General features: G+C 40.2%; 1 protein-coding gene across 8 annotated transcripts in view; it reads right to left on the bottom strand.

Moving 5' to 3' along the window:
* The window catches only part of DNM2 (dynamin 2), a 78,047-nt gene that overhangs the window by 47,436 nt on the left and 5,812 nt on the right, over nt 1-24,799 (bottom strand). For 4 of the 8 annotated variants that reach the window (XM_032238885.1, XM_032238883.1, XM_032238889.1 and 1 more), the window contains exons 2-10: nt 18,129-18,202; nt 17,731-17,880; nt 16,587-16,790; nt 13,005-13,103; nt 8,891-9,051; nt 8,070-8,212; nt 6,470-6,605; nt 3,831-3,898; nt 2,455-2,593 (exon numbers count right to left, since the gene is read on the bottom strand). In XM_032238885.1, the coding sequence (XP_032094776.1) occupies nt 2,455-2,593; nt 3,831-3,898; nt 6,470-6,605; nt 8,070-8,212; nt 8,891-9,051; nt 13,005-13,103; nt 16,587-16,790; nt 17,731-17,880; nt 18,129-18,202 (1,174 nt within the window). The remainder of the gene's footprint in view (nt 1-2,454; nt 2,594-3,830; nt 3,899-6,469; nt 6,606-8,069; nt 8,213-8,890; nt 9,052-13,004; nt 13,104-16,586; nt 16,791-17,730; nt 17,881-18,128; nt 18,203-24,799) is intronic. The other 4 variants (XM_032238884.1, XM_032238888.1, XM_032238891.1 and 1 more) reach the window with 1 other exon arrangement.

Here is a 24,799-nt window from a genome sequence, read left to right as displayed (position 1 = left end):
GCACAAATATAAACACAGAAAACAGCAGAAAGGCTTCTTATGTCAGAAGCATATTTTTTAAGTATTTCTTCATGGAAGAGAGCTGTGCTAGAATCAACTTTTCATCTCAAAAGACTAGACTCAAACTCCCTTCAAACATTGTGCTCCGCAGAGAGTAATAGCAGACTTAAGGTTTGACCTGTGGCTGGCTGCCAATGTCTGAAAGCCATTTACCTAGCAGGCACCTGGGGCAAATAGGGGTGGGAGGGGGGGGAGAGAAGGGCATTGGTGATGATTGCCACTTTTAATAAATAGAATTATTGACTTTCCACTTCTGGAATAGATAATCAGCATCATTACTGGAGCATGGAATTGAGTTATTGTTTGTCTGACTGAATCAAAGATCACAAGACTCACTTAACTTACTGCTTTTCAATATCTACATGTATTCTCCATGTCAATGACAATATTTGTGTAACATATATGGTTTTTATATGCAAAGCAAATGGTTTACTAAGAAAATTCCAGTACAGTATATAGGTCCTTATGTACATGATGGCTGTATCAGTAAACAAGAGACCTTTTTCAGAAATCAGCGCTTCAACTGCATTTCAGTGCTCACAGTCCTATTTTATCATTCTTATAATCTCTTCCTCTGTCATCTTGCCAGTACCTGTTTTCAGATTAAGAAGTTATTTCTGTAACATAAAAAAGGGACATGGTGGCTCAGTGGTTAAGACACTCAGCTTGTCGATTGAAAGGTCGGCAGTTCAGCGGTTCAAATCCCTAGTGCCGCATAATGGAGTGAGTTCCCGTGACTTGGCCCAGCTTCTGCCAACCTAGCAGCTCGAAAGCACGTAAATAATGCAAGTAGAAAAATAGGGACCACCTTTGGTGGGAAGGTAACAGGGTTCCGTGTGCCACGGAGACGTCTTCATACAGTGCTGGCTCTTCGGCTTTGAAATGGAGATGAGCACCGCCCCCTAGAGTCAGGAATGTATGTGTGAGGGGAACCTTTACCTTTTATAACATAAAAATGTCCTATATTCTATTTTGGGGGAAAGACTTCTTTAATGTGTCCTTTGGTATCTCAGTACATACCAGCTGGACAACTACTATTGTAAAAGCCCTGTATGGTATGGGTCCAGCTTACTTGAAGAACCATCTCACCCCCTGGAACTGGCCTGTCCAACTACACTGGCAGAGGAGGTCTGCTACAGGCCCTATCAGTCAAGGAATTCTATCTGGGGGGATTCGGGAAAAGGACCTTCTCTGCCATTGCTCCTGCCCTTTGAAACACCTTCTCCCTCGAGATGAGATTGGCTCCAACCCTTCTGACCTTCTACAAGAGCTGGAAGGTTGCTTGGGGCCCCAATGGAGGAGCATCACATTGGAAGTGATTAATTAATTAAGAGGCACTCCCACCTCCATGCATTCTGCTCCCTCCCTCATCTTTTAACTATAATTTTAATGATGATTTTATTTTTATTGTTATTATTTTCATGTCATTGTTTTAGAAATATTTACAGTATCTGTCAGGACTTTAATGTTTTAATGCTGTAAGCTTCCCAGAGTTGTTTCAATATCAGATGGGCAGCAAATCAATTTAACAGACTAACAGACAGACAACCAGAAATCCTGTTTCATCTGAGCAAGTGGGACTTGAAGGACCTTGGACAGCAAGTGCTGGCTTCTTCACCACGGATCAACAAAAGTTCAATTCCTCAGCCAGAAACAGATTTAATCTATCACATATAGCACTGCAACGCCAAGCAATGTAAACTACTCTTCATAGAGTGTTCTTTAGCACTTTGCTAATTATAAAAAAATATCAAGAAGATACACAGACAATGAGATCCTGAAATCTTAGTTTGGATAGCCTGCTTTTGAGGCCAAAAATATAATCAGAGAGAAGTCAGTTTTCCTGACAAATCAGGTTTTAAATATATGGCCAAGCCAATTATACTGAAATGATGGAATTTGAATGAGACTTTTAGATCAGAGTCAGTGCATTACTTCAGCCAATGTAGTTAAAGTTAAACTGCTAAAACAACTTTAGCTTTATTGGCCCTGTTGCTATGAAAGACATTCAGAGAGAGTGGTTGAAATGGCAGATCATAGAAGCCATGCACTTAATAGAAAGCCAGGATCCAAGAAGAAATCTGCTCACTAGTTTGAACAACCTCCAGACAGCTCACAAATGCTTCTGTTTGAGATCAAAGGATGAAAACAAGAGAGAGCTAAGGCTAACTGAAATGTGATACCAAGATTGTTGCCTGGACTACATAAAGCCATATTTAGGTATTTTACAAATATATAGGGAACAGGACAATCTCAACTTTAGCCAATCAAGGTTTTAGAAGAAGTTTGCAGCAATGCCTGGAGGTTGTATTTGGCAAGTTAGGAAAAATAGGACAGTAAAGTTTTAGGTTTCCCAACTCAGTCAAGTAAGAGCTACAATAGCTAGTTCAATACCTTACTGGTACACTGCCTAACTGTATTGATTAATTCCTGAATAACCAAGTCGACACACTTCAAACAAGGCTCTTTCAGCTTCACCACCTGCTTTTTCACAATGGCTTCAAATGCCAAGTCTGGTGTGAACAGTCCCGTCCTATAGCAACACAGGGAGGATAGAAGAGCATAGACACAGCGGAGAAAAAACAAGTGGGGAGGGGGGAAAAAGAGGTTTAAAGATGGGCAACATTCCAGAACACAAAATCCCTTCCCTTAGCAAGAGAGCTTTTCTGGGGCAACGAAGCCTCTCCTTCTGCTAGTAATGTTAGTTAAATAATATTGGAATGGAACAAGGACTTCAGAAGATAAAGGTCATTATAGAAGGAGATAGGAACAGTCATATTTGTTGTTGAAAGGTATTTTGCAAATTGAATTTGCAATATGCTTGTTCATAATGTTTTTACAATATCTTTGAATATAAAAAAGGAAATGCCAACATTATGTATTTTAGGATAATTTTTTTTCCTTTACTAATTAGTTATCAGAGAATTAGAATGCGGAAGTGTGAAAAACAGCTAGCTACCAAATAGATCACAATGGATACTCTTGCTGGATCAGGGGAAAAACTGTTCTGGAAGCAATGGATTTTGCTTGTTGTTGCCCCCAAAGCAGCTAGGAATAACAGGAAGTAATAACTTAGTTTTCTTGTGTATTAGCAAGAATCACCTAACCTATGCATCCCAACTATAGCTTATTCTTTTAAAAAAATCATTCCAGAGTAGCCATCTAAACCAATACAATCTCAACAATCAACATATTTTTCTATCACTTACATCTTCATTTGCAGTATAAACAAAATAAAAAAAATTATAGAGGGGAGGGAATCATCACATAAATGCTGTGCCATTCCCCTTGCCCTCCTATTATAACAGAAATCAAAAACTTCTCAATAGATTTACAATCTAATGTCCTAAGCTTTTTTCTTTCTCCCCTCTAGCTGAAATTAACAGGAAGATGCTGTAGTTTAGATTTGTGAATCTCTCGTCATGCCAATAACTGATAATCAATAATCATCAGTTTGATCGAGTGGTTTAAGGCAAGCAGAACATTAGGCAGGAAAGCTGGCTGGGTAACTTTGGGCCAGTCTCCCTCTCTCAGCCTAAAAATTTTGTTCACTGCTTTGAGTTATTTATAAAAATAATAAAAGTGGAATAGAAATAAATAAAGTTTCAGTACAACATTCTCATCAACATTTTTCTTTTTGATTTCAAGATAATAGGAAATATTTTCAGTAGCAAACAGCTTCCCAAACTATCAGCTACTTTGGATGCATCAGATAAGTATCATTATATACATTTTATGCCATGTACATTCAATCCCGTTTGAACACTTGCCTTATGCCATGGATGTTTTTGATTGCATAGCTGATTTCACGTCGCAAATCTTTCTCATCAAACTCCATCTAAAAGAAAAATGCTGATATATAACCAAAATACCTCTTTTTCTTCCATGCGTAACTTTTTCCAAAAGTATCTGCATTTATGTGAAGTCATGATTGACAGACATTTTATAGTGCAAATCTATGTCAAGATGCAAGAGCTGAGGATATAATAAGGAAGAGCAAAGTGCTCACCATAATAACCAGTGGAAGGAGAGCATCCAGAAACTGGTAGCTCTTCTCATCCAAGCTCAGGGATAAATTCTGTTTCCATCTAGTGGGAGGAGGGCCACAGAATTTCACTGTACACTTTAGCATCTATATACCTTACTCTTTAGTCAATATTCAAGTCACAGCAACAATGATGCTAACTATTAATAATTACTCTCCAGATTTCCTGGCATAGGATGGAGAATCCATATTATGACATGGCACTGAAAGTTGGACTGTCAGAAGCCTTCTTGTCCTTTTTGGATTTCAGGCCTGCCATACTTGTGATAGACTTGTGGGTGTTGGGACGGGGTTTTGAACTTTCAACTGGGTGGGAAAACCTGGAAGCGTTCATGGACAGCCTGACATGGACAGCCCAAGTGTAAGGAAGCATATTATGTATCTGTTCTTCAAAAAAGAGCTTGGAAATTTATCTGGATCCATAAATAAAATCTTCATCATATTAGTTGAATGCTTTAATTACTAGATGATTTCATATTATTACTTCTCAAATTGGTGTCAAGTTATCCACTCCCAGGATGAAGTTCAAAAATATGAACTGTATCTGTTCTAAATACCCACTTCAGAAGAATGGAAGGCTGAGTCAATCTTGAGCCTGGTGAGATTTGAACTGTCAAATTACAGGCAGCCGGCAGGCAGCAGAAGTAGCCTGCAGTAATGCATTCTAACCACTGCACCACTGTGGCTCATATTTTATTGATAAAGTTCTATTTAATTTCCAACAATGCAACATTTCATATTTAAATAAGAACTAATCTAACGACAGCTAGATCCAATATCTATAAAACATAGATAAAATAATTTAGCACAGGTCTTCGAAATTTGAAAAGGAACTATTACTATTTCCACTCTAGATCAGGGTAAACAAGCTACAGTCTATGAGCCTGATTGGGACCGACACCTGTTCTCATGAGCTAAGAATGGATGTATGAGTAGGTGGCATCATCAAAGTTTCTGGGGCAAGGGGCAGGGCCAAGTGTCTCAGCTATAATAGCCTAGCAGGGATCTCCTCGCTGGAAGACTGGTGAAATCCAATGGCTTCCAAGCACTCCCATGGATGAAAAGAAAGAAGCAGGATTATACAAAAAATCCCAATTGCCACTCTAGGTTAACATTTAATCTGCTAGTTTATTGTCATTGTAATAATTCTATGTTTTTGAACACAACATGTTATATACCATGTATTAGTTTTAGAAAAAAGTACTATAATTTGCAAAATATCTCAACAACCAAAAATCTTCAGAATGTGAAAGTTTGTGATAAGATTTTTCTATCAGGAAGAAAAGCACGGAAAACCCAATTGCTGTTACACCTGCAATCAGCATCTACATTTGAAAAATCTTGACTGAGGGTTGTAAGCTTGATCTTCCAAGAAGGTTACAGGAATGTAGTTCCATAATACATATAAGCCCATTCAAAGTCAGGGAATCTGTAGCAATCCACCCTTACAATTCTGCTACAATTCAGTGCATATATATTGCTATAAAGCTATAATTGTTGATTGTTACCTAGTCGTATTATTGTGTCACAAAAGACAATAGCATGTGTACAATTGTGCAATTTCATGGAGTGCTTAGTGCTCTCTCTAAAAAATCTTGTTTAGATGTTAATGACTTTGATTTAAAAAATAATTGCGGGATGCCACCTGATGTTTTTGCCTGCATTGTGATATTATTCCCTGCTGTAAGCAGAGGTGGGTTCCTACTGGTTCGGTCCGGTACGGTCGAATAGCTAGTAGAAATCTAGCGTACCGGACCGAACCGGTAGTAATGGTAACATGGCCACGCCCCCGAACTGGTTCTCCCAGCGGCACCATACGCACCGCCATCTTGGCTTTTGCTTCTGTGCATGCGCAGAGCCATGCCCACTGGTCCCACGCTCGCCCTGCCTCACCTTTGCCATGTGGATCCATAGAATACCTCCTCCTGGCTCTTGCCTACACACAGGTAAGCATTTGCACTAGCCTACCTCCCTTCCTCTCTGCCGGTTAGCAGTCTCTCAAAGCCCAGCAACCTTTGCAGCAGCCACATGTATGCAGTGAATTTCCTAGCACATAAGGTATTTTTAAGAATATATACCTTCCACTTGTGTACCTCTTAATATAGACAAATGCCTCTGCATCATACTCAGACTTTAAAGAAAGACAAACGTACATATTTTGTTACATTCTTACAGCCAGGATGTTGCCAAAACATTTCCAACAAAAATAAATTCTTCTTTCTAGGCATAGAAAAACATTGAAATGGACTTGTATATTGGATTTATATTTGTCAAGATCATGAAATATAGATTCAATATTGGTGAACAACGTATTTGAAAATCATGTATACATTCCTCTAAGGAGAATAGTTTTTAGCACTTTACCTTGACTAACTCAAAGGGGAATCTCTCATGAAAAATTCGATTTATTCGGGCTCCACCTGAGAGTTCTAGTGTATCCACTTGGTCTCCTGACCCCTCAATTCTCTTCTCAAAATCAACTGCAAACTGTTGGACCATTCTGCAGAAAGATAAATGAGGTAATGATCATTTTTCAAGATGTGGTAAATCGTGGAAAACTCACTAAGCCACAGGTGTCAAGTCAAACTCACTGTGTCACGTTGCTGTCACGTGATGTATCACAATGTTTTTTCCCTTTGCAGAGTTATTGGTGAGCGTGACCTGCATGTGACACATCTGGCCCACAGGCCGCCAATTTGAAACCCCTGCTCTAAACAATCAAGACTGTCCAGAGATGCTTTTAGGTATTGAATCAAGTTCTGTTGGCATCTTTCTATGAAAAATGTTAAGTTATTGCCAGAAAGATTTTAAAAAGTATGTCCGGTTAGTAGCAGATTTATCTTAATCTTAACATAAAACTCTAATTTTTTAAGTCATTATCAAAAGCCAACTTTCTGTAACAACTACGGAAAACTATTAGAACTTTATTTTGGTTGTTGACCAATAAAAATACAATCACACCCAACCCAGACAAACACACTTTTTTTCTTAATGAAATGGATATAGTTTAATCCGAGAGAGTTCACATATCATGCAGTAAGATGGAATGCTTCTTATAAATTCTATTGTAACCAAGAGTTTCTTATTGTCGCCCCAAAAGGCTCCCAGAGAAGCTAAACTAAAAATAGAATCAACTTGGAATTAATACCAGCTACTTTATCTCTAAGCAGTCAGAAAAATCAAGGACTTCTACTATTCTAGGTTCAGTTCGTAGAGTTTGCAGTTTTAGAAACATTCAGTAATTCTGATCTCTCAGCAGCCAAAATGGGAGGAAAAGGCATCCTCGCTGGGGAAAACCACACACCACCCGGCGGCGATCTTCCTGGAGCCGAGCTGTTTGGCGCCAAAAAGTGAAGCGGAGGCTTGCGAGGGCGCCACGAGCTGAAAGGGGGGTCCAAGATGGCAGCTGCCATCACGTTCGCCGCGAAAAACCTCTCCCGAGTCAACAACTGTAAATTCAAGCCCAGGGAAGCAGTTCGTGGCACTTCCTCCCAAAGTGGATTACTCAAGTGCCAAGCCTCCAATCCTAGCGACATGGAAGGCAAGCACCTCCACCAGCTTGCTCCCCACACTCTCACCTTGGAAGTCAATACAGTAATTCACCCCCACGAATTCGAAATAAATAAGATACACAAGAAAAACAATAAACCAAAACAAGACAAACTGTGGACAAGCCAAATTAATTAAAAAACAGCTGGAGCTCAATAAAATTCGTCCTGAATGGGCCAGACTGAGTTAAAAATCTGGCCTTAAGGAGGAGCAGGAGGCCTGGATGAAGAATTTGAACTCAGTCCTTGGGCAACCAGACTAATTTAACCAATGCTTAGACTCTCCAAGCAGCGCACAGGAAAATAGTATAGATTCTCCTGCTTAAGATTGGACTAGAAGACCTCAGAACCTCCTCCTATTCTGCTATTCTGTATTCTGCAAATGAGAACCAGAGTTTAGTATAGAGTTGACCTACTGCAGCAAGGCTTTGGTTTTCCGTGTAGGATCATCAGGACGAAAATTCTTATATTCCTCCACCTCCTTTTCAAGTGACAGCAGCTGACTCTGCAATTTGCTACGCAGGGATGGTAGGGTGTCCCGGATATGGTTTGTTAATTGCTGAAGAGAAGATATGAAGAACCAATAAGTTTCTATTAATATTATTACATAATGTTTCTTATTACTAAAATAAGCCATCCTCTCTTTGAAGCCAGTGAGAGGCTAAGTACGATTTCCTTACGTACTTGTCAGTCTATTTTGTTCTCAAAGAAAAATACTGATCCGATAGACAAACTGTTCTAAAAGTTGGGAGAAGATAATAATCATAAGGTACGTCTAGTAATCAAGAATCTTTATACTCCATTCTCTCCCCAAGAAAGCTCTAACTTGTTCCCATTATTGTAAATTAAGAAAGAGCAGAATCCTTCTGTCCTATGTAATGTCACCTATAGATCTATGGCTTCAACAAGGTTTGCTCACATTCAGTAGAAATGCATTCATATTTATTCAGTATTAATACTCCTGCAGAATTGTTTATGCCTGGTATAGAGACCTAAACAAACTACAATATAAACCAAGATATCCTTCCTTGTTTCTTTGTAATATCTAAATTAGCTCCAAACTGAAGCATAGCTAATTGATTTATGGATATTAAGAGAGAGGGAAAAACTCACATGTGGGTTTAAAATAATATACACCATTAGAAAGTGTAAAAGAAACTCTCCATGATGTTCAGCTGACGGTAAAAATTAAGAATGAGCCAAGAAAAATGAATAGACTGCTTTAGGAACAGCTTACCTGGTTCAGGACCTTCTGCAAATGGGGAGTTCCCATGCGATCAGCCATGTGTCTATAAGCAGGATGGGAAAGGAAGAACTTGCGTTCAGCTGCCAATGCTATTCTGATATCCTTTTTACCATCGATATCCTTCTGGCTCCGGTTCACAACTCCAATATAGCCTACAAAGGACAACTCCATATCTTAAGTTCTGTCTTAAAATGTGCAGGCCCAAGAAGAAATTTTAAGTAGGGTAAAATGAGACAGTGCAGCAACTTCACAAAGTCAGGTAAGCATAAGAATATAATGGTAACTGAGGGAAGATACTTATATCACTGAAGTCTAGAAATCAATTTTTAAAACTCTGAATATACTGTTATTTTTTTCTTTGCGTGAAACACTCTGGATCCAGGATAGGATCTCACCCTGAACAATCTGCTCATCAATAATGTCATCATACCACTGATCTCAAATGATCATCTTTAATATAGGAAAAAGGAATCCAGAATTATATAGAAAACTAGAATGCAGTATGTGAATATAAGACCATAAGAATGTGCTTATTTTGCATTTTATTCTAGATGCAGAACAATGATTCTCAATTGGATTAAATGGAAAATCATAATCTTAGTTTGTGAAATGAGTCATCACTAGTCCTCTACTAATTATCTACTACTAGATGAAGCTTGGGTCATTCCATGTCAAGTGGCCTGGGGCTCTCTGCTGGACCATCACGGATTTTGATGAAATGTGGTGTAAACACGCACACATGTCCCATTGAACATTGGTAAAGTGTTACGTTTGCCAATGCAATACTTGCGGAGATATAGTCATTTGCCTTCTACAGTATGACTCTGAGGTTTCAGGAACTTTGAGACATAATATCTCCAGCAATATTTTGTTGAGTGAAACAAAACATAGCCATCTTGTACAACTTGTTGTGCTCTATTAAACAAAATAATAAAAACATTCTCATGAACGATCTCAAAAAGTTGGAGCAAAACTGGCTGAAAATAACTGTCGCTCGAAAAAAGGTTGATTATACAGGTGAAACTCGAAAAATTAGAATATCATGCAAAAGTTCATTTATTTCAGTAATGCAACTTAAAAGGTGAAACTAATATATGAGATAGACTCATTACATGCAAAGCACGATAATTCAAGCTGTGATTTGTCATAATTGTGACGATTATGGCTTACAGCTCATGAAAACCCCAAATCCATCATCTCAGAAAATTAGAATATTGTGAAAAGGTGCAATATTCTAGGCTCAAAGTGTCCCACTCTAATCAGCTAATTAAGCCATAACACCTGCAAAGGGTTCCTGGGCCTTTAAAGAGTCTCTCAGTCTGGTTCAGTAGGAATCACAATCATGGGAAAGATTGCTGACCTGACAGTTGTGCAGAAAACCATCATTGACACCCTCCATAAGGAGAGAAAGCCTCAAAAGGTAATTGCAAAAGAAGTTGGATGTTCACCAAAGTGCTGTATCAAAGCACATCAATAGAAAGTTATGTGGAAGGGAAAAGTGTGGAAGAAAAAGGTGCACAAGCAGCAGGGATGACGGCAGCCTGGAGAGGATTGTCAGGAAAAGGCCATTCAAAAGCGTTGGGGACTTTCACAAGGAGTGGACTGAGGCTGGAGTCAGTGCATCAAGAGCCACCACACACAGACGGATCCTGGACATGGACTTCAAATGTCGTATTCCTCTTGTCAAGCCGCTCCTGAACAACAAACAATGTCAGAAGCGTCTTACCTGGGCTAAAGAAAAACAGACCTGGTCTGTTGCTCAGTGGTCCAAAGTCCTCTTTTCTGATGAGAGCAACTTTTGCATCTCATTTGGAAACCAAGGACCCAGAGTATGGAGGAAGAATGGAGAGGCACACACTGCAAGATGCTTGAAGTCCAGTGTGGAGTTTCCACAGTCTGTGTTGATTTGGGGAGCCATGTCATCTGCTGGTGTTGGTCCACTGTGCTTCATTAAGTCCAGGGTCAACGCAGCCGTCTACCAGGAGATTTTGGAGCACTTCATGCTTCCTTCCGCAGATGAGTTTTATGGGGATGCTGACTTCATTTTCCAGCTGCCCACACTGCCAAAAGCACCAAAACCTGGTTCAATGACCGTGGGATTACTGTGCTTGATTGGCCAGCAAACTTGCCTGACTTGAACCCCATAGAGAATCTATGGGGCATTGCCAAGAGAAAGATGAGAGACATGAGACCGAACAATGCAGAAGAGCTGAAGGCTGCTATTAAAGCATCCTGGTCTTCCATAACATCTCAGCAGTGCCACAGGCTGATAGCTTCCATGCCACACCACATTGAGGCAGTAATTGCTGCAAAAGGGGCCCAAACCAAGTACTGAGTACCTAAGCATCCTTATACTTTTCAGAGGTCCGATATTGTTCTATGTACAATCCTTGTTTTATTGATTGCATGTAATATTCTAATTTTCTGAGATGGTGGATACATCTTGAACAATCTTGCTTTGCATGTAATGAGTTTTATCTCATATATTAGTTTCACCTTTTAAGTTGCATAAACTGAAATAAATGAACTTTTGCACAATATTCTAATTTTTCGAGTTTCACCTGTATACCTCTGGGAGGAAAGGTATGAGAAATGGAAACTTTGTGCATAATAAGTTAGCAACACAAGGTTTTCGAATATAAAATTTCATTCTCCTACTGCTTTTCAATAGTTTACAAATTGAGTGTAAAGTTGACCGTTTTTGTAAAAATGCCAAAAATAGGGTATTTTCAGCCCACTTTTACAAATGAGCCGCAGTTGATTTATTTCATCATTCTTATTTTAATTTTTATCTCTTTTTTGTCTTGTCTTCTTGTTTGTTGTTTCCTCTGTTCAGTTTTTTTCAGCTGCTCTTTCAGTTGCCTCTTCTTCCTGACAATCCTGGTTTCTCCTTGTCTTTTGTACTATAATTTCAAGGATTTTTCTGAAATCAGAGCACTTGACATGGAATGACCCGCTTGTCAAATTAATGACTATCCAAAGGAATAATATGAAATCATAACCATGACATCAAAACCAATTTAGCAATTTTTGCTGAAATACCCCAAGACTAATCCCACCTGCATATTTCTTTTATATGTCAACTATTCATATGATGTATATTAAAGCACTTTCTGCTGAACTATTTCTTAGTTTCTAAATAACTACTCTAAATAGGTACATATGGCTCCAGCTCTTAAAGCTTATTTCCAGAGGAGACAAGATAGGTACAAGCAGCCTATAGCATCAGATGCTTCCTATTCCTAAGGCCAAAAGGTGTCCAGCATAGGAAGATGCTGTCTGTCTGTATTAGTTTTTCAAATTTAGAGGGCTAGAAACCACTCAGATGACAGAGGCAGAATCATTATTTTATCTGGAAAGAAAAAGGTTCTTAATTTAAGTTTATCCCACCTTTGAAAAGATAGAAAGCAATATTTTTTTCTGTTACGTTATTCTATTTTCATCTAATGTGGTCTTAGACCTAAATGTTAGTTGGTGACTCACTATTACTATGAACTGAAGCACATGTATGTTAACCAAATCCATGATATGTTCTCTTGCAAGCACATGACAGAACAAATTTTAAGACCTGTCAGTTTATACCTTCCTGATAACGATTTAGAGACAAATGATGCTCCAAAGAGCAGCTACAACTGTATCATCAAGGAAAACATGGATGAATGCACCATCCCCACCCCACTCCCAACGGAGCTTATCCACAAATGCAATCAATACTGTTTCAGTCCCATAATTCAGGCCTGCAAACCAACTGAGAGAGTCCAGCTATTCTACTTCTTTCAACAAGCATCTTCTCAACCACCTTCCCTAAAGAGGGAAGATTAGAGACAAGGACAAAGGATGCATTCGGAAGCAGTTGAAAGTCAGGCCTCTAAGGTTCTGGCGCTTTGGCATTGGGGAAGAGACCATTGGCTGGAATGCAGAACCAGTTTAAGCCACTGAGCGTTCCCAGAGTATAGCCCAAGTCCTATTTTCTGCCATCTCTCCCTCAGCCCATAATTAGCCCAGAGTATTCCTTTCTTGTTTTGCCTATGAATTTGACCAAAAGCCCAAGACAGGATTCCCTGAAAGAAATATCAATCAACTAGAATTCTGAATGGTTTTCTACCTCTCCGCAGAGGCAACAATTTATTCTCCAAGATATCTCTGGCATCAGTGCCTTCATCCATCAGGTCTAACTTGGTTATTACTCCAATTGTTCTTAAGCCTGAGAAAGAAAAAAGAATTGTAATCAAATTGTGAACCATTGAGCAAGTTGTAAAATAATTTTCTCAGGATAATTTTTCTTTGCAAAATAATAACAACAATAGCACTTATATACCGCTTCATAGTGCTTCACAGCCCTCTCTAAGTGGTTTCTAAGCCAGCATATTCCCCCCCCCCAAACAATCTTGGTCCTCATTTTATCCACCTCAGAAGGCTGAGTCAACCTTGAGCCAGTCAGAATCAAACCTCTGGCAGTGAGCAAAGTCAGCCTGCAATACTGTTTTCTAACGACCGCACCACCACTACTCTTATAATCTTTCTATATTATGTGTGACAAATTCGTCATCCGTCAATTGCAAAAGACAGCTTTACTCAGAACAGCTTACATCCTGTGATGACGCCTTTAATACCATCAAACAACAACACATCGCAAGTCCTTGGGAAGGACTAGATAGGTCCGTGATGGTGAACCTATGGCACATGTGCCAGAGGTGCCATGCAGAGACCTCTCTGTGGGCACGTGTCACTGCGTCCCGAGACATTGGCCCAACCCAACCATGGCTGATGCCAACCTAGCTAACATGAGGGCTGGCAGGGTGGGAATTGGATCCGGGAGGAAGGTACGATGGAAAGAGGGACAGGCCCGCAGCTGAGGACAGGCCCTCACATGACCCCCTGGCCAGCTATTGCGGGGCTGGGGGGGCATGCACAAGCGGGGATACTCTCCTCAACCAAGCGGCCGGGCTCAGCCGAAGTGCAGCAAAGGTGCGCGGGACGGGCAAGTTGACAGCTGACGGGCGCTTCGGCTTTTTCTCAGCCTGATCCCTGGGGTGGACACACGATGTTCGGCAGTGCCAGTCCCCTTTTCCCGCTGCCCTGAGACTCTTTATTCCTCCAGCTGAGCGGTTCTGGTGGCGTTGACGTGTGAAGGGCCTGGCCCCGCAGTGCTTCCGCACTCAGTTGATGGCTTCATTCAGCCTTCAAACAGTAAGGCTGTCCATGAAATTGGAATCGGCTAAGTGCAGGAACCAATGCCGTCTGTGGCCCTGGTGCGCTGCTCGCTTGCATGTGCCAGCCTTACTCTTTGAACTTACTGTTTGAACTGGACTTGGTTGAGGAGGACAATGACGAAGACAAGGAGAAGAGTGATGAGGCTTTGTGCCAGCCAGCAGGGAGCAGGTCAGGCGGGGCTGGCTGGCTGGTTGGGGAGGGGGCAATCATGGTCTTTAGGTGGCTGCCGCCGCCAGCAGTTTGCATGCCCCAACTGAAGCTGGAATTCGCCACATTGGAGGAGAAATGAGAGGCTCTGCTGTCTCACAGGATCTGCCGCTGCTTGAGTGGGGAGGATGAGGAGGAGACTCTCTTTGGGCGGCCTACAAATTGAATAAACTCCAAACTCCAACTCTTCCTGACCTCTCCTGTTGGTCTCCCATCATATCACTGAGGATGCATTGGTTACATAAGGAGAGGGAGTGGGCCTCCCTCTGACCCACATACTTTGCCTTCCTGCACACACCATAAGCAACCTGGCCAAGGAGAGCGAGCACAGCAGCAGTGGGAGCTGGCCACACCCACCCCGGTCACACTACCCCAGCCTCCAAAGTCAACCACAATCCTGATGCAGCCCTCATTGTAATGGAGTTTGGCATCCCTAGACTAACAGATAACCTGAGTGCTGCATGTGTTGCTCTCAAACCTACAAAGTGTGAGCCAAGGTTAGAAAAATTTTCAGTGTGCATACAACAGCAAAAGTCACATTAATGCCAAATGCAAACTTTTACCTTTCAACAAAAAGTTGTTTGATTCATTGAAACGTTAATCATGTATGGGTTGTTTTTCCTAAACTAAAACAATTCAAGTTAAATTGTCATGTTGGCACTTCGTGATAAATAAATGGGTTTTGGGTTGCAGTTTGGGCACTCGGTCTCTAAAAGATTTGCCATCACCGTGATAGGTGGATAAAAATGCCAAATCCAATATGAACATCTGACTGACTGTGATGAACCATAACAAGTAATATAAAACTAGCTGAAATATATTACAACAACATACGTAGTTGAGCTGGCCTGCTTAGGTTTTGCATTTCTGCCTCCTGTCCCATTAATTTTATAGACCTTCTGGAATCTTTTAATAGCTTGGTAGGCAGCATAGAATTTAAAAAGTTACTACTCTAAACAATAGCATGTTTTCCCCAAAAATAAGACCTGGTCTTATTTTCTTTTGGCCTTGAAAATAAGTACTTGGGCTTATTTTTGCAGAGGTCTCATATTTTTTAAGTGCAGGGGGCAGCAAACACAGGGATCGACAGGAGTGGGAGCACAGCTACCACTGGCCCCACCTTCTCCATCCTGCTGTCTGCTTGCCCGCAGCTGCAACAGCCCAAGCTCTCAGCATGCCTTGGCTTCCTTGGCGCAGTGCAAATACATTAATTCTGAGCACAGAGGCAAAAGGGGGGGGGGGGGGGACAGGCGATCCGGACGTGCTGCACAGCTGCCTGACTCACAGGATTGCGCAGCAACACCAGCAGCAGGCGGGTAAAAGCGAGCTTGAATTTTGTTCTTATTCGCATTGTGAGGTAAAGGATACTTTAATTTTATGAGTTGTTTCACTTTTTCTCTGCTCCTCTTCCAATCAGTAAAGGCATACTCCTGTGTCAGCAATCCTAGGCCAGCTGCATTAGCTTCCAAATAGCTTCCAGTGCAATTCAAAGTGTTGGTTATTACCTATAAAGCTCTGTATGGCATATTCCCTGCCCACTCCAGGGGAAGGTTACTGCAAAATCCCCACCAATCAGCTGGGACTTGGGAGGCAGAGAATAGATGGGGGCGGGGCCAGTCAGAAGTGGCATTTATACCGGTTCTCTGAACCACTCAAAATTTCTGCTACTGGTTCTCCAGAACCGATCAGAACCTGCTGAATATCATCCCTGGCGTGCATGCAGTTTGGGCTCTCGATGTCTAAAAGGTTCACCATCACTGGCATAAGGCCATATTTGAGAGCTTCTCCAACTGTTTCTGCCTGTCTGTTTGTTCCAAATCCCCTGAATTAAACATTGCCATATTGTGGAGCATAGGAAGTGTGCATTCTATTTTGTGGCCCTCATCCTCTAGAACAGCAACTCCCACAAAGACGGCGTCCCCTCTCCTAAAGTTTGAAAACCTGGCTTTGGCCCAGGTCTGGGATTAACGCTTACTATTTGTTCAGTGGCCCCTATTTTGTTTTGTTGATTTCGTTGAACTCTGTTTGATTTAATATTTGTACCTCTTTTTATATTTTATCTACTTTTTGTTTCCTGCCCACAGTTGGCCAGAGCCAATAACTTTAAATAAATAATAATAAGATCTTATCAATAACTATTGCAACTATAGAACAGCAACTGTATTTTGGTGCATTCTGCCTGGAAAAATCATCATAATTGGCTATTTTGTCATGTTTGTGATGCATATATCCACTACATCCAAGTAAATATAAAAATATCATTTACCTTGTGGGTCAACTTCTTTAGCCAGTTTGAGCGCGTCAGAGTTGGCCAAATCCATATTGGCTGGAGTCACAGCAAGAATCAAGCTGCTCTCTCTGTTAATAAACTGTAAAATCATATCTTTGATTTGGTATTCTATATCCTGCGGTTGGTCACCCACTGGCACTTTAGTGATACCCGGAAGATCGATCAGGGTTAGATTCAGCACTGAAAAGGAAATCAGCAAAGACTAAGAACTTCGCCTGGAAGATGCTGTTTTGTCCTAATTCAACTCTGGACCTTAGAGGCTTCCCCCAAACCTTTCCAAATAGAAGGGTGGGGTGGGGTGGGGTGTCTATTAATGCCAGGAGCAAGCTCATTTAAACGAAAGAGAGGGAGATTAAAAAATAAAAATAAATTAATCTTTATAAAAATACTCCCAGCTTTTAATTATTATACTCATAGGTTATGACATTATTTCCAAAAAATTACAAAATAATTCCATTTTGAGAGATTGATAATGAAATTGAAAGATATTTTCAACGTTTGGGGTCTGGTTTATCTCTTGGCTTTGTTGCAGTGGAGCTATCTTCATTCTTTTAATATCATCTCTTCAATAAATAGGACAATTGTTTCTACTGCCCTCGGCTTACAACCAGTTGCTTAATGACTGTTCAAAATTATGATGGCCTTCATGATGATACAAAAAAGTTACTTAAGACCTCTCCTCGAAATTATGACTGTTGCACCAGCTTCAATGGTCACGTGATCAGATTTCAGGCACTTGGCAACTGGCTTACATTTACAACTGGTTGCAGCATCCTGCAGCAACATTTTTTGCCTTTTAAAAAAAGGCAAAAAATACCCAATGGATAAGCTGGGTTTAACTTATGATGTGATTCAATTAACAACTATATGATTTGCTTAACAACCATAATTATTTTCTTGACAGTCATCATAAAAATGGTCATAAATTTGTGTCTGGTCATGTGGAGACAAGTTATGATTGCAACAACTTAGAAACAAAACTCCAGGCTGTAAATCTAGGACTACCTGTATCTATTTTCCAGAAAAGATAGGAATGCACAGATTTTCCAAATATCCATTTTCTTTCCTAGATATTGAGAAGATATAATATTCAACGTTTACAAAAACCCACAACACTTGCCATGTGGTGAATATACTCTCAGGTTAATAGGAATGGGAGAAATGCCTTTGTTTGTTCCTGTCACCCTATCAGTTTCAGCTTCAATCTCCGTTCGGACTTCATCAAAGTCTGTAAACTTCTTAGATTTGCAGTGCAAAAATTCTGCATATTCTGAAAGAGAAGAGATATCTCATGTGAAGCTCAAATACAAATCTAAGGGAAATTTTTGAGTGTCCCCATAAGAATTATGAGGTATTATCACTATTTAACCATACAAATATTTCATCATGCTTACTAATTTTTAAGGCATGATTGAATATGTAAAGTAGTCTAAGTCCAAGAATAAACTATTCATGGATATAACATTGTTCACAAAAGAATTTAATTACTTTTTAAGCATAAATGAAGAGACCACACACCTGTTTTAGAAAAGATAAGCTGAAGAATGAGAGGTCTTCGGGTAACAATTCCAGACCCACGGGGCAGGAAATCTCTGCAAAATATATTGACAATATATTACTATGATAGCTTAAAACAGATACTATGAACAAGAAATTTTACTAAGAAATTATTTTTAAATGTATGTCATCAGCTATATGCTACAGTGCATCTTTCCAGAAAGCATTCCATTCCCCAAATCTTAGTGTACATAGATTGATGGCTCGTTAATGACAACATTTTGCAAGATCTTAGAATAATGCTGGTGTGTGTTCATAAGAAAGATAACAGAGTATTTCGAAGAAATAAAGTAGGGAAACAAGGGAAACTACTTTTATTTATTAACAGTTTTTCCCTTTTGTAAAGTACTTTTTTAAATTCAGGAAGTTGTACAACGTTACTGTTTCCCTAACTATAGAAACAGAATGGAAGCTCAGATAAGGTAAGCTTTATTGTCATTTTTTTTTCTGTGGGATTCTGGCACACATTAAAAATGAAATTCTGTTGCTTGCTTTCAAAATTGTACATATACATAACAGACATATATACATACGTATGTATATACCTACCCTAACATATAAATACATATAAATGTTAATTACTGTCCATCTTGAATACATAGCAGAAAGAGCAAGCTTGAGAGTTCACAAGTATGGAACAAAACCGCGGCTGACTACATGTCCTTCTTCTGCTCTCACAGAGCCGCCTCCCAGAAGGAAAACAGATAATAAAGAGGATGTCCCAGACAATACTGCAAACCCTGATCAAGCCACGCTGATATGTTCTGTCCTGGGAAGAAGGGAGTGAACTGCCAGGAATATATTTTCTTCCATCCTCACCACTCTCTGCACCACCTTCCTGTCTGAAGCACTAATAATTATAGTATTATTACCAGGCTTGTGAAATCAAACTGTAAGGCAAATCTTTAGACTGCTATTTCACATTACAGGTAGTCCTTCACTTACGACCACAATTGAGCCCAAAATTTCTGTTGTTATGTGAGACATTTGATAAGTGTGTTTTGCCCCATTTTACAACTTTTCTCACCACAGTTGTTAAATTGTTAAGTCAATCACTGCAGTTAACCTGGTTGTTAAGTGAATCTGCCTTCCCTATTGACTTTGCTTGTCAGAAGGTCGGAAAAGGCAATGACTTTGGGACACAGCAATGATAATAAATATGAACAAGTTGCCAAGCATTTTAATTTTGATCACGTGATCATGGGGGTATTGCAAAGGTCGTAACGATGAAAAATTGTCATGTTACATTTTTCAGTGCCGTTGTAATTCCAAATAGTCACTAAACAAACTGTTGTAAGTCAAGAACTACCTGTATTACTTTGAAGTGCTTTTAACAGTAACTGAGTCCCTGATATGTTTACCATATTTATCTGTCTGTCTGAAGTCTTTGACTTACAACCATTCATTTAGTGAACATTCGAAGTTACAATGGCACTAAAAATGTGACTTATGACCATTTTTCACATTGACAACCGTTGTAGCATCCCCATGATCACATGATCAAAATTCAGACACTTGGCAACTGGCAAGTGGTATTTATGATGGTGGCAGTGTCGCCATCACGGTTCTAGATCTTGCCTTGCTTCACTGCTCTGAGTTTATTCTTTGTAAAAGTACCTCCTTTCTAAACCAATGGAGTCGGGGGTTTTCTTTCTTAGGATTTGAACAGTGGCAGACGTGACAAGACAAAATAAAGATAAGTAATTTTAAAAATTGGACAGTAGAGAGAACTAAATATTTTACAAGTGAAAAATACACAAGACTGATTAGCCACTAACTGGATGTATAAAATAATACAGAAAACTTTAATATTTTAAATGTTGAAGGCTACTTGAAAAATGGAATCAGAAGTTAGTATAAATATGACAGTAGCGATGTTTGCTTCCATGGATAGACTGCGTCCAAAAGATGTTTAGAAGAAATGACAGATGAGGAAAATATTTTATTTAACAAGATAGAGATTGTATCGAAAATGGAACTTCAAATGAGATTGTCAGAATAATATGGAAAAGGATGTTGCATTGAACATGCAAAACAAACTGGTTGATATCTTAAAATCAAAAGAGAATACAAATAATAAACCAAGAGCGTCATCTGAATAATTCTTTTTATTAGATTTAATAAAATAGGATCACCAAATTTCATAGCCTCTCCACAATATTGTCCAGATTCAAAACTGAATTAGATGTTTCAATGAAACAAAATGTTTATCAACAAACAGCAGTTCCGTCTTGCTTTGGTTTAAATTGATTTGTTTGTCCCAATCCAATCCCTGATAATTACCAGACACTAGTTTATTGTTCTACAACTACTGACTGGAGCCACACATGAAGGCAGGAGTGAATAATTAAATAGTCTCTAATTCCAAATTCTCATAAGCAATCCACAATGATGTTACAATGGTATCAAATGGTGCTAAAAGGACTAAGAAAGACATTATTTGCTCTACACAAGTCTCAAAGTTAATCTATTAGAGTCATAAATACCATTTCCAATCCACAACCAAGTCGTAATCTTGAAAACAATCCCGATATAATATCTTTTTTTAAGGTCCTCTGTAGCTGATTTCCCACCAATAACCTTCCCTAGAATGCTATTTGCTGAAGAATGGGTAGAAGTTATCCACTGTGGCCAGATCAAGAGATGGTTTCTTTAAGATAGGAAGGATCTTTACTTTTATTGCAGCAGCCATTTCACCTTCAGTTAAGGATCACCTTCAGATTCAATCAACTGTGCCCCATGACCACTAAAAGAAGTTAGGATAAGTCTTTAGACGGCAGAATTCATTCTACATAGGATTCTATACACTTCTTCAATCTCTCCAGGTTCAAAAAAATCTTGTGAGTATCTGGTCAATGAATGCAAAAGTTAAAATGTACCATCATGAGGTTGTTCTTGTCAACTTGCAAAGCAATCGTGGCCTGTTCTCGAGTTGCCATGGGCAGGAAGGGGGAAGAACTGATGATGAAGCAGTTCAGCAGCCACATTCAGCAGCACATTCCATGCATACCTTCCTCAAGGTCGGATCTCAAATTACCGGAGCCGGCCTGAAAGGCGTGGTTTTTACAGCCCACGAAAGTGCCTCATTGGACAATGACACACTCTGAGAGGAGTGACTGACCTCTTAAAGACCTTAGGGGCAAAACCCCGCCTGGGAGAACCTCTACAGGGGGACCTAACCTGCCAAAAGGCATTTGAAACACTAAGAGAAATGTTTGCAAAGGAACCGGTGCTGAAGCATCTTGACCCCGAACAACCTTTGTTATCCAAGCAGACGCCAGTGACGCGGCAGTGGGAGCAATGCTACTCCAAAGGAACAGCCAAGGGAACCTACAGCCCAACGGCTACACCTCTCGCAAGCTCACGGTCACAGAGAGACGATGGGCCACATGGGAAAAAGAGGTTTTCGCAGTGAGATGGGCACTTCTAACCTGACGCCACCTGTTGGAAGGGCACCAGAGACCGTTCGAAGTCTAGACTGACCACGAAAATCTGGAAGCCCTCAGGATCCGGCAAAAACTATCACCTAAACAAGTCCGCTGGACTCAATACTTCAACCGTTTCGACTTCCTGCTAAAGCACATCCCAAGAGGGGGAGGAACTTTCTAGCTGACGCCGTCTCCCACATGCCCCAGGTCTAAACAAATCATGCCAGACTAATCCCGTTAGCTTAGTAGATCAGAAAGCCATAGCTATCAGATACCTTGACCTTACTGAAGCATTTGAAAAATCTCTCAGGCTATTAACATTAATAAAATAGGAAAAAGTATAGATTAGGTGACATTGTTTTTTATATAATAGGCTGAATGGCCTTCTCTCATAGTGGTTCTACAGGAGAACTGCTCCTACATTTAGGAGGCTTTTCCCTAATATACAGCAAAATTCCTTTTATGGTCTTGCTGTCTGCTTCACTTTCCAGAAGCTGAAGATGAGACAAAAGTTTAAGTTTGAGGAACTAACAATATGTGTCTACTAAACAGATTAACAGCCAAGGCAGCAAATAGGCTAAAATAGATGCTTCGCTTCAGCATATTTAGCAATAGCAATAGCAGTTAGGCTTATATACCGCTTCATAGGGCTTTCAGCTCTCTCTAAGCGGTTTACAGAGAGTCAGCATATCACCCCCAACAACAATCCGGGTCCTCATTTCACCCACCTCGGAAGGATGGAAGGCTGAGTCAACCTTGAGCCAATGAGATTAGAACTGCTGAACTGCAGATAACAGTCAGCTGAAGTGGCCTGCAGTACTGCACCCTAACCACTGCACCACCTCGGCTCTCATATTTCATGTGAAGACTTCCTTCTAACCCGATATTTGGTCCTAAATCAATAAGTGAAGAGCTAACAGCACCGTGAGAAAGTGATATAATCATTTGAGGGTACATGCATACTAAATTCCAAATTTTCAATAAGCTTAGAATTGCCCTGAACAGAAATCCATAGGCAAAAGGGTGCAAAGGGAGATTAGGAACCTTCAAAAAACCAATATCTTAGAAGTACAACTACATATCATTCCAATGAAAAGGAAAAAGGAAGGGCAGATTTAGGAAGCTGTTATAGATTTGCAAAGAGTGCTCTCAAATAGGCTTGAAGGAAGAAAAGGGAAGGCACTGACCCTTTACATGAAGAAAATAGTAAAATGGAAAAAGATGATGGGAGGAAGGCAGAGTTACTCAACTTCTATTTCAGTTTTCTCCTGAAAAAGAAATTACATTCAAATGGAACTAAACAGAACTAAATAAAAATGGCAAAGTAAAAACATAGGTAGAAAGCACCTGGATACCATGAATCCATTTAAGTCTCCAAGAGTAGATCAGTAACTTTCAAGATTATTGAACGAGATTAGTTTTACGGAGCAAGGGAATGTGATGGACATGGTTTACCCTGACTTCAACAAAGCATTAAACCAACATATATGTGAAATTCCAGTAGAGGAGATGACACAAACTAGACAACTTCCATTAGTTGTTGAGGGCAATATGCTGATTCTGTAAAACCACTTAGAGAGGACTGTGAAGCACTGTGAAGTCTAAGTGCTACTTCTATTAGATCAGTGTTTCTCAACCTTGGCAACTTGAAGATGTCCGGACTTCAACTCCCAGAATTCCCCAGCCAGCGAATGCTGGCTGGGGAATTCTGGGAGTTGAAGTCCGGACATCTTCAAGTTGATAAGGTTGAGAAACACTGTATTAGATGGATGTAGAGCTGGCTCACTATCTGCCCACAGTGAGTGTACATTAATGGCTCCTCATCAAATTGGAATGAAGTATAAATTAACAAACTACAGGATCTCTGTTTGGGCCCTGTACTATTTAACAAATAAATGACTGGAATGAACTATTAGCAAATACATTATCAAATCTGCATTTGACATAAAGATGGGGAACAGCAAACAGTTTATGGACCAGGAAAAAGACTTAGGAAGATCTTGATAAGCCAGAACAGCAAGTAGATACTAATTAGATGCATTTCAACAGGGAGGAATACAAAATATTACAAAGATAAAATGAAAAGCACATATAGAATGAGAGGGAAGATAGTATTGGGCAGCAATTATTTGAAAAAGAACTGTATAAAAAATGGAAAGAGGGATACATAACTAAAGCAGAATGTCAACAAACAGCCCAAATCTGGAAGGAGGGAGTCAGAAAGGGGGCAGAATGTATTAAAACTAGCAACCAACCTGGGAAAGTCCTGGAAAATATAATCAAGCAGAGGATTTGTGAACATCTGCACACAGACAAGATGATTACTAGAAGCCAGCATGGGTTTGTTAAAGGCAGGTGATGCCAGACAAACTTTATTGCCTTTTCTGACCAATTAATGGAATTAGTGGATCAGCAAAATGCTGCAAACATAATATTCTCAGCAAGGCATTTGACAAAGTAGATCACCGCTTACTTCTTTGGTCAGATAGAACAATACAGGATAGGCAGTACCACCACTGGATGGATTCACGATTGGCTGATGAACTGCATTGAATAGGTAGTTCTCAATGGAACTACATCTACCTCGAGGGAAGCATGCGCTGGAGTATCTCACGGTTCATGTCACTTCCGGCCAGCCGTGACGCCTGGAGCTGCCATTCAGGGGAGAAACCCGGGACAGCTACCAAGACTCACCAGGCTTCACTCCTCCAATAACAGCTGAGTAAATCTACAAAGTTAATGATAACTGACTAACAACAATCCACGATTAATTGCCAGGTGGTTTTTGTTCTCGGTTACGAGAGGATGGGTGTGCGCACCCGTGGGATGCAGGTTATCCTAATCACCAAGTAGCTATAAAAGGTGGTGGGGAGCACCGGGTGGCAGCTCTGACAACGTATTCCTTGCCTTAGTGCTTTGTTGGTCAGTTCGTGCCAAAGGAAGAATACAAAGTGCATTTCAAACCGTTTCTGTGTTTGGCTGTTTTCATTAACCCTTCGGAACCTGACAGTTTGTCAGAGCTCACACCATGGCTGAAGGTACAGTGCTTGGGTTGGAGACTAGGGGCTTGGAGGAGTCTGCCGTGGCAACTGATACAGCTGATATGCTCAGTACCGGTGGCAGCGACTGGGGGGAGAGTTCTGACCCGATGATAACTAAGCCTATCAAACGTTTGTGATACAGGTAGTGTGGAAGCGGCCAGGC

The sequence above is a fragment of the Thamnophis elegans genome, chromosome 2 (assembly GCF_009769535.1).
Source record: "Thamnophis elegans isolate rThaEle1 chromosome 2, rThaEle1.pri, whole genome shotgun sequence".
Lineage (NCBI taxonomy): Eukaryota > Metazoa > Chordata > Lepidosauria > Squamata > Colubridae > Thamnophis > Thamnophis elegans.
The sequence above is the reverse complement of the archived record's forward strand: the minus strand, read 5'-3'. Positions and strand labels throughout refer to the sequence as shown.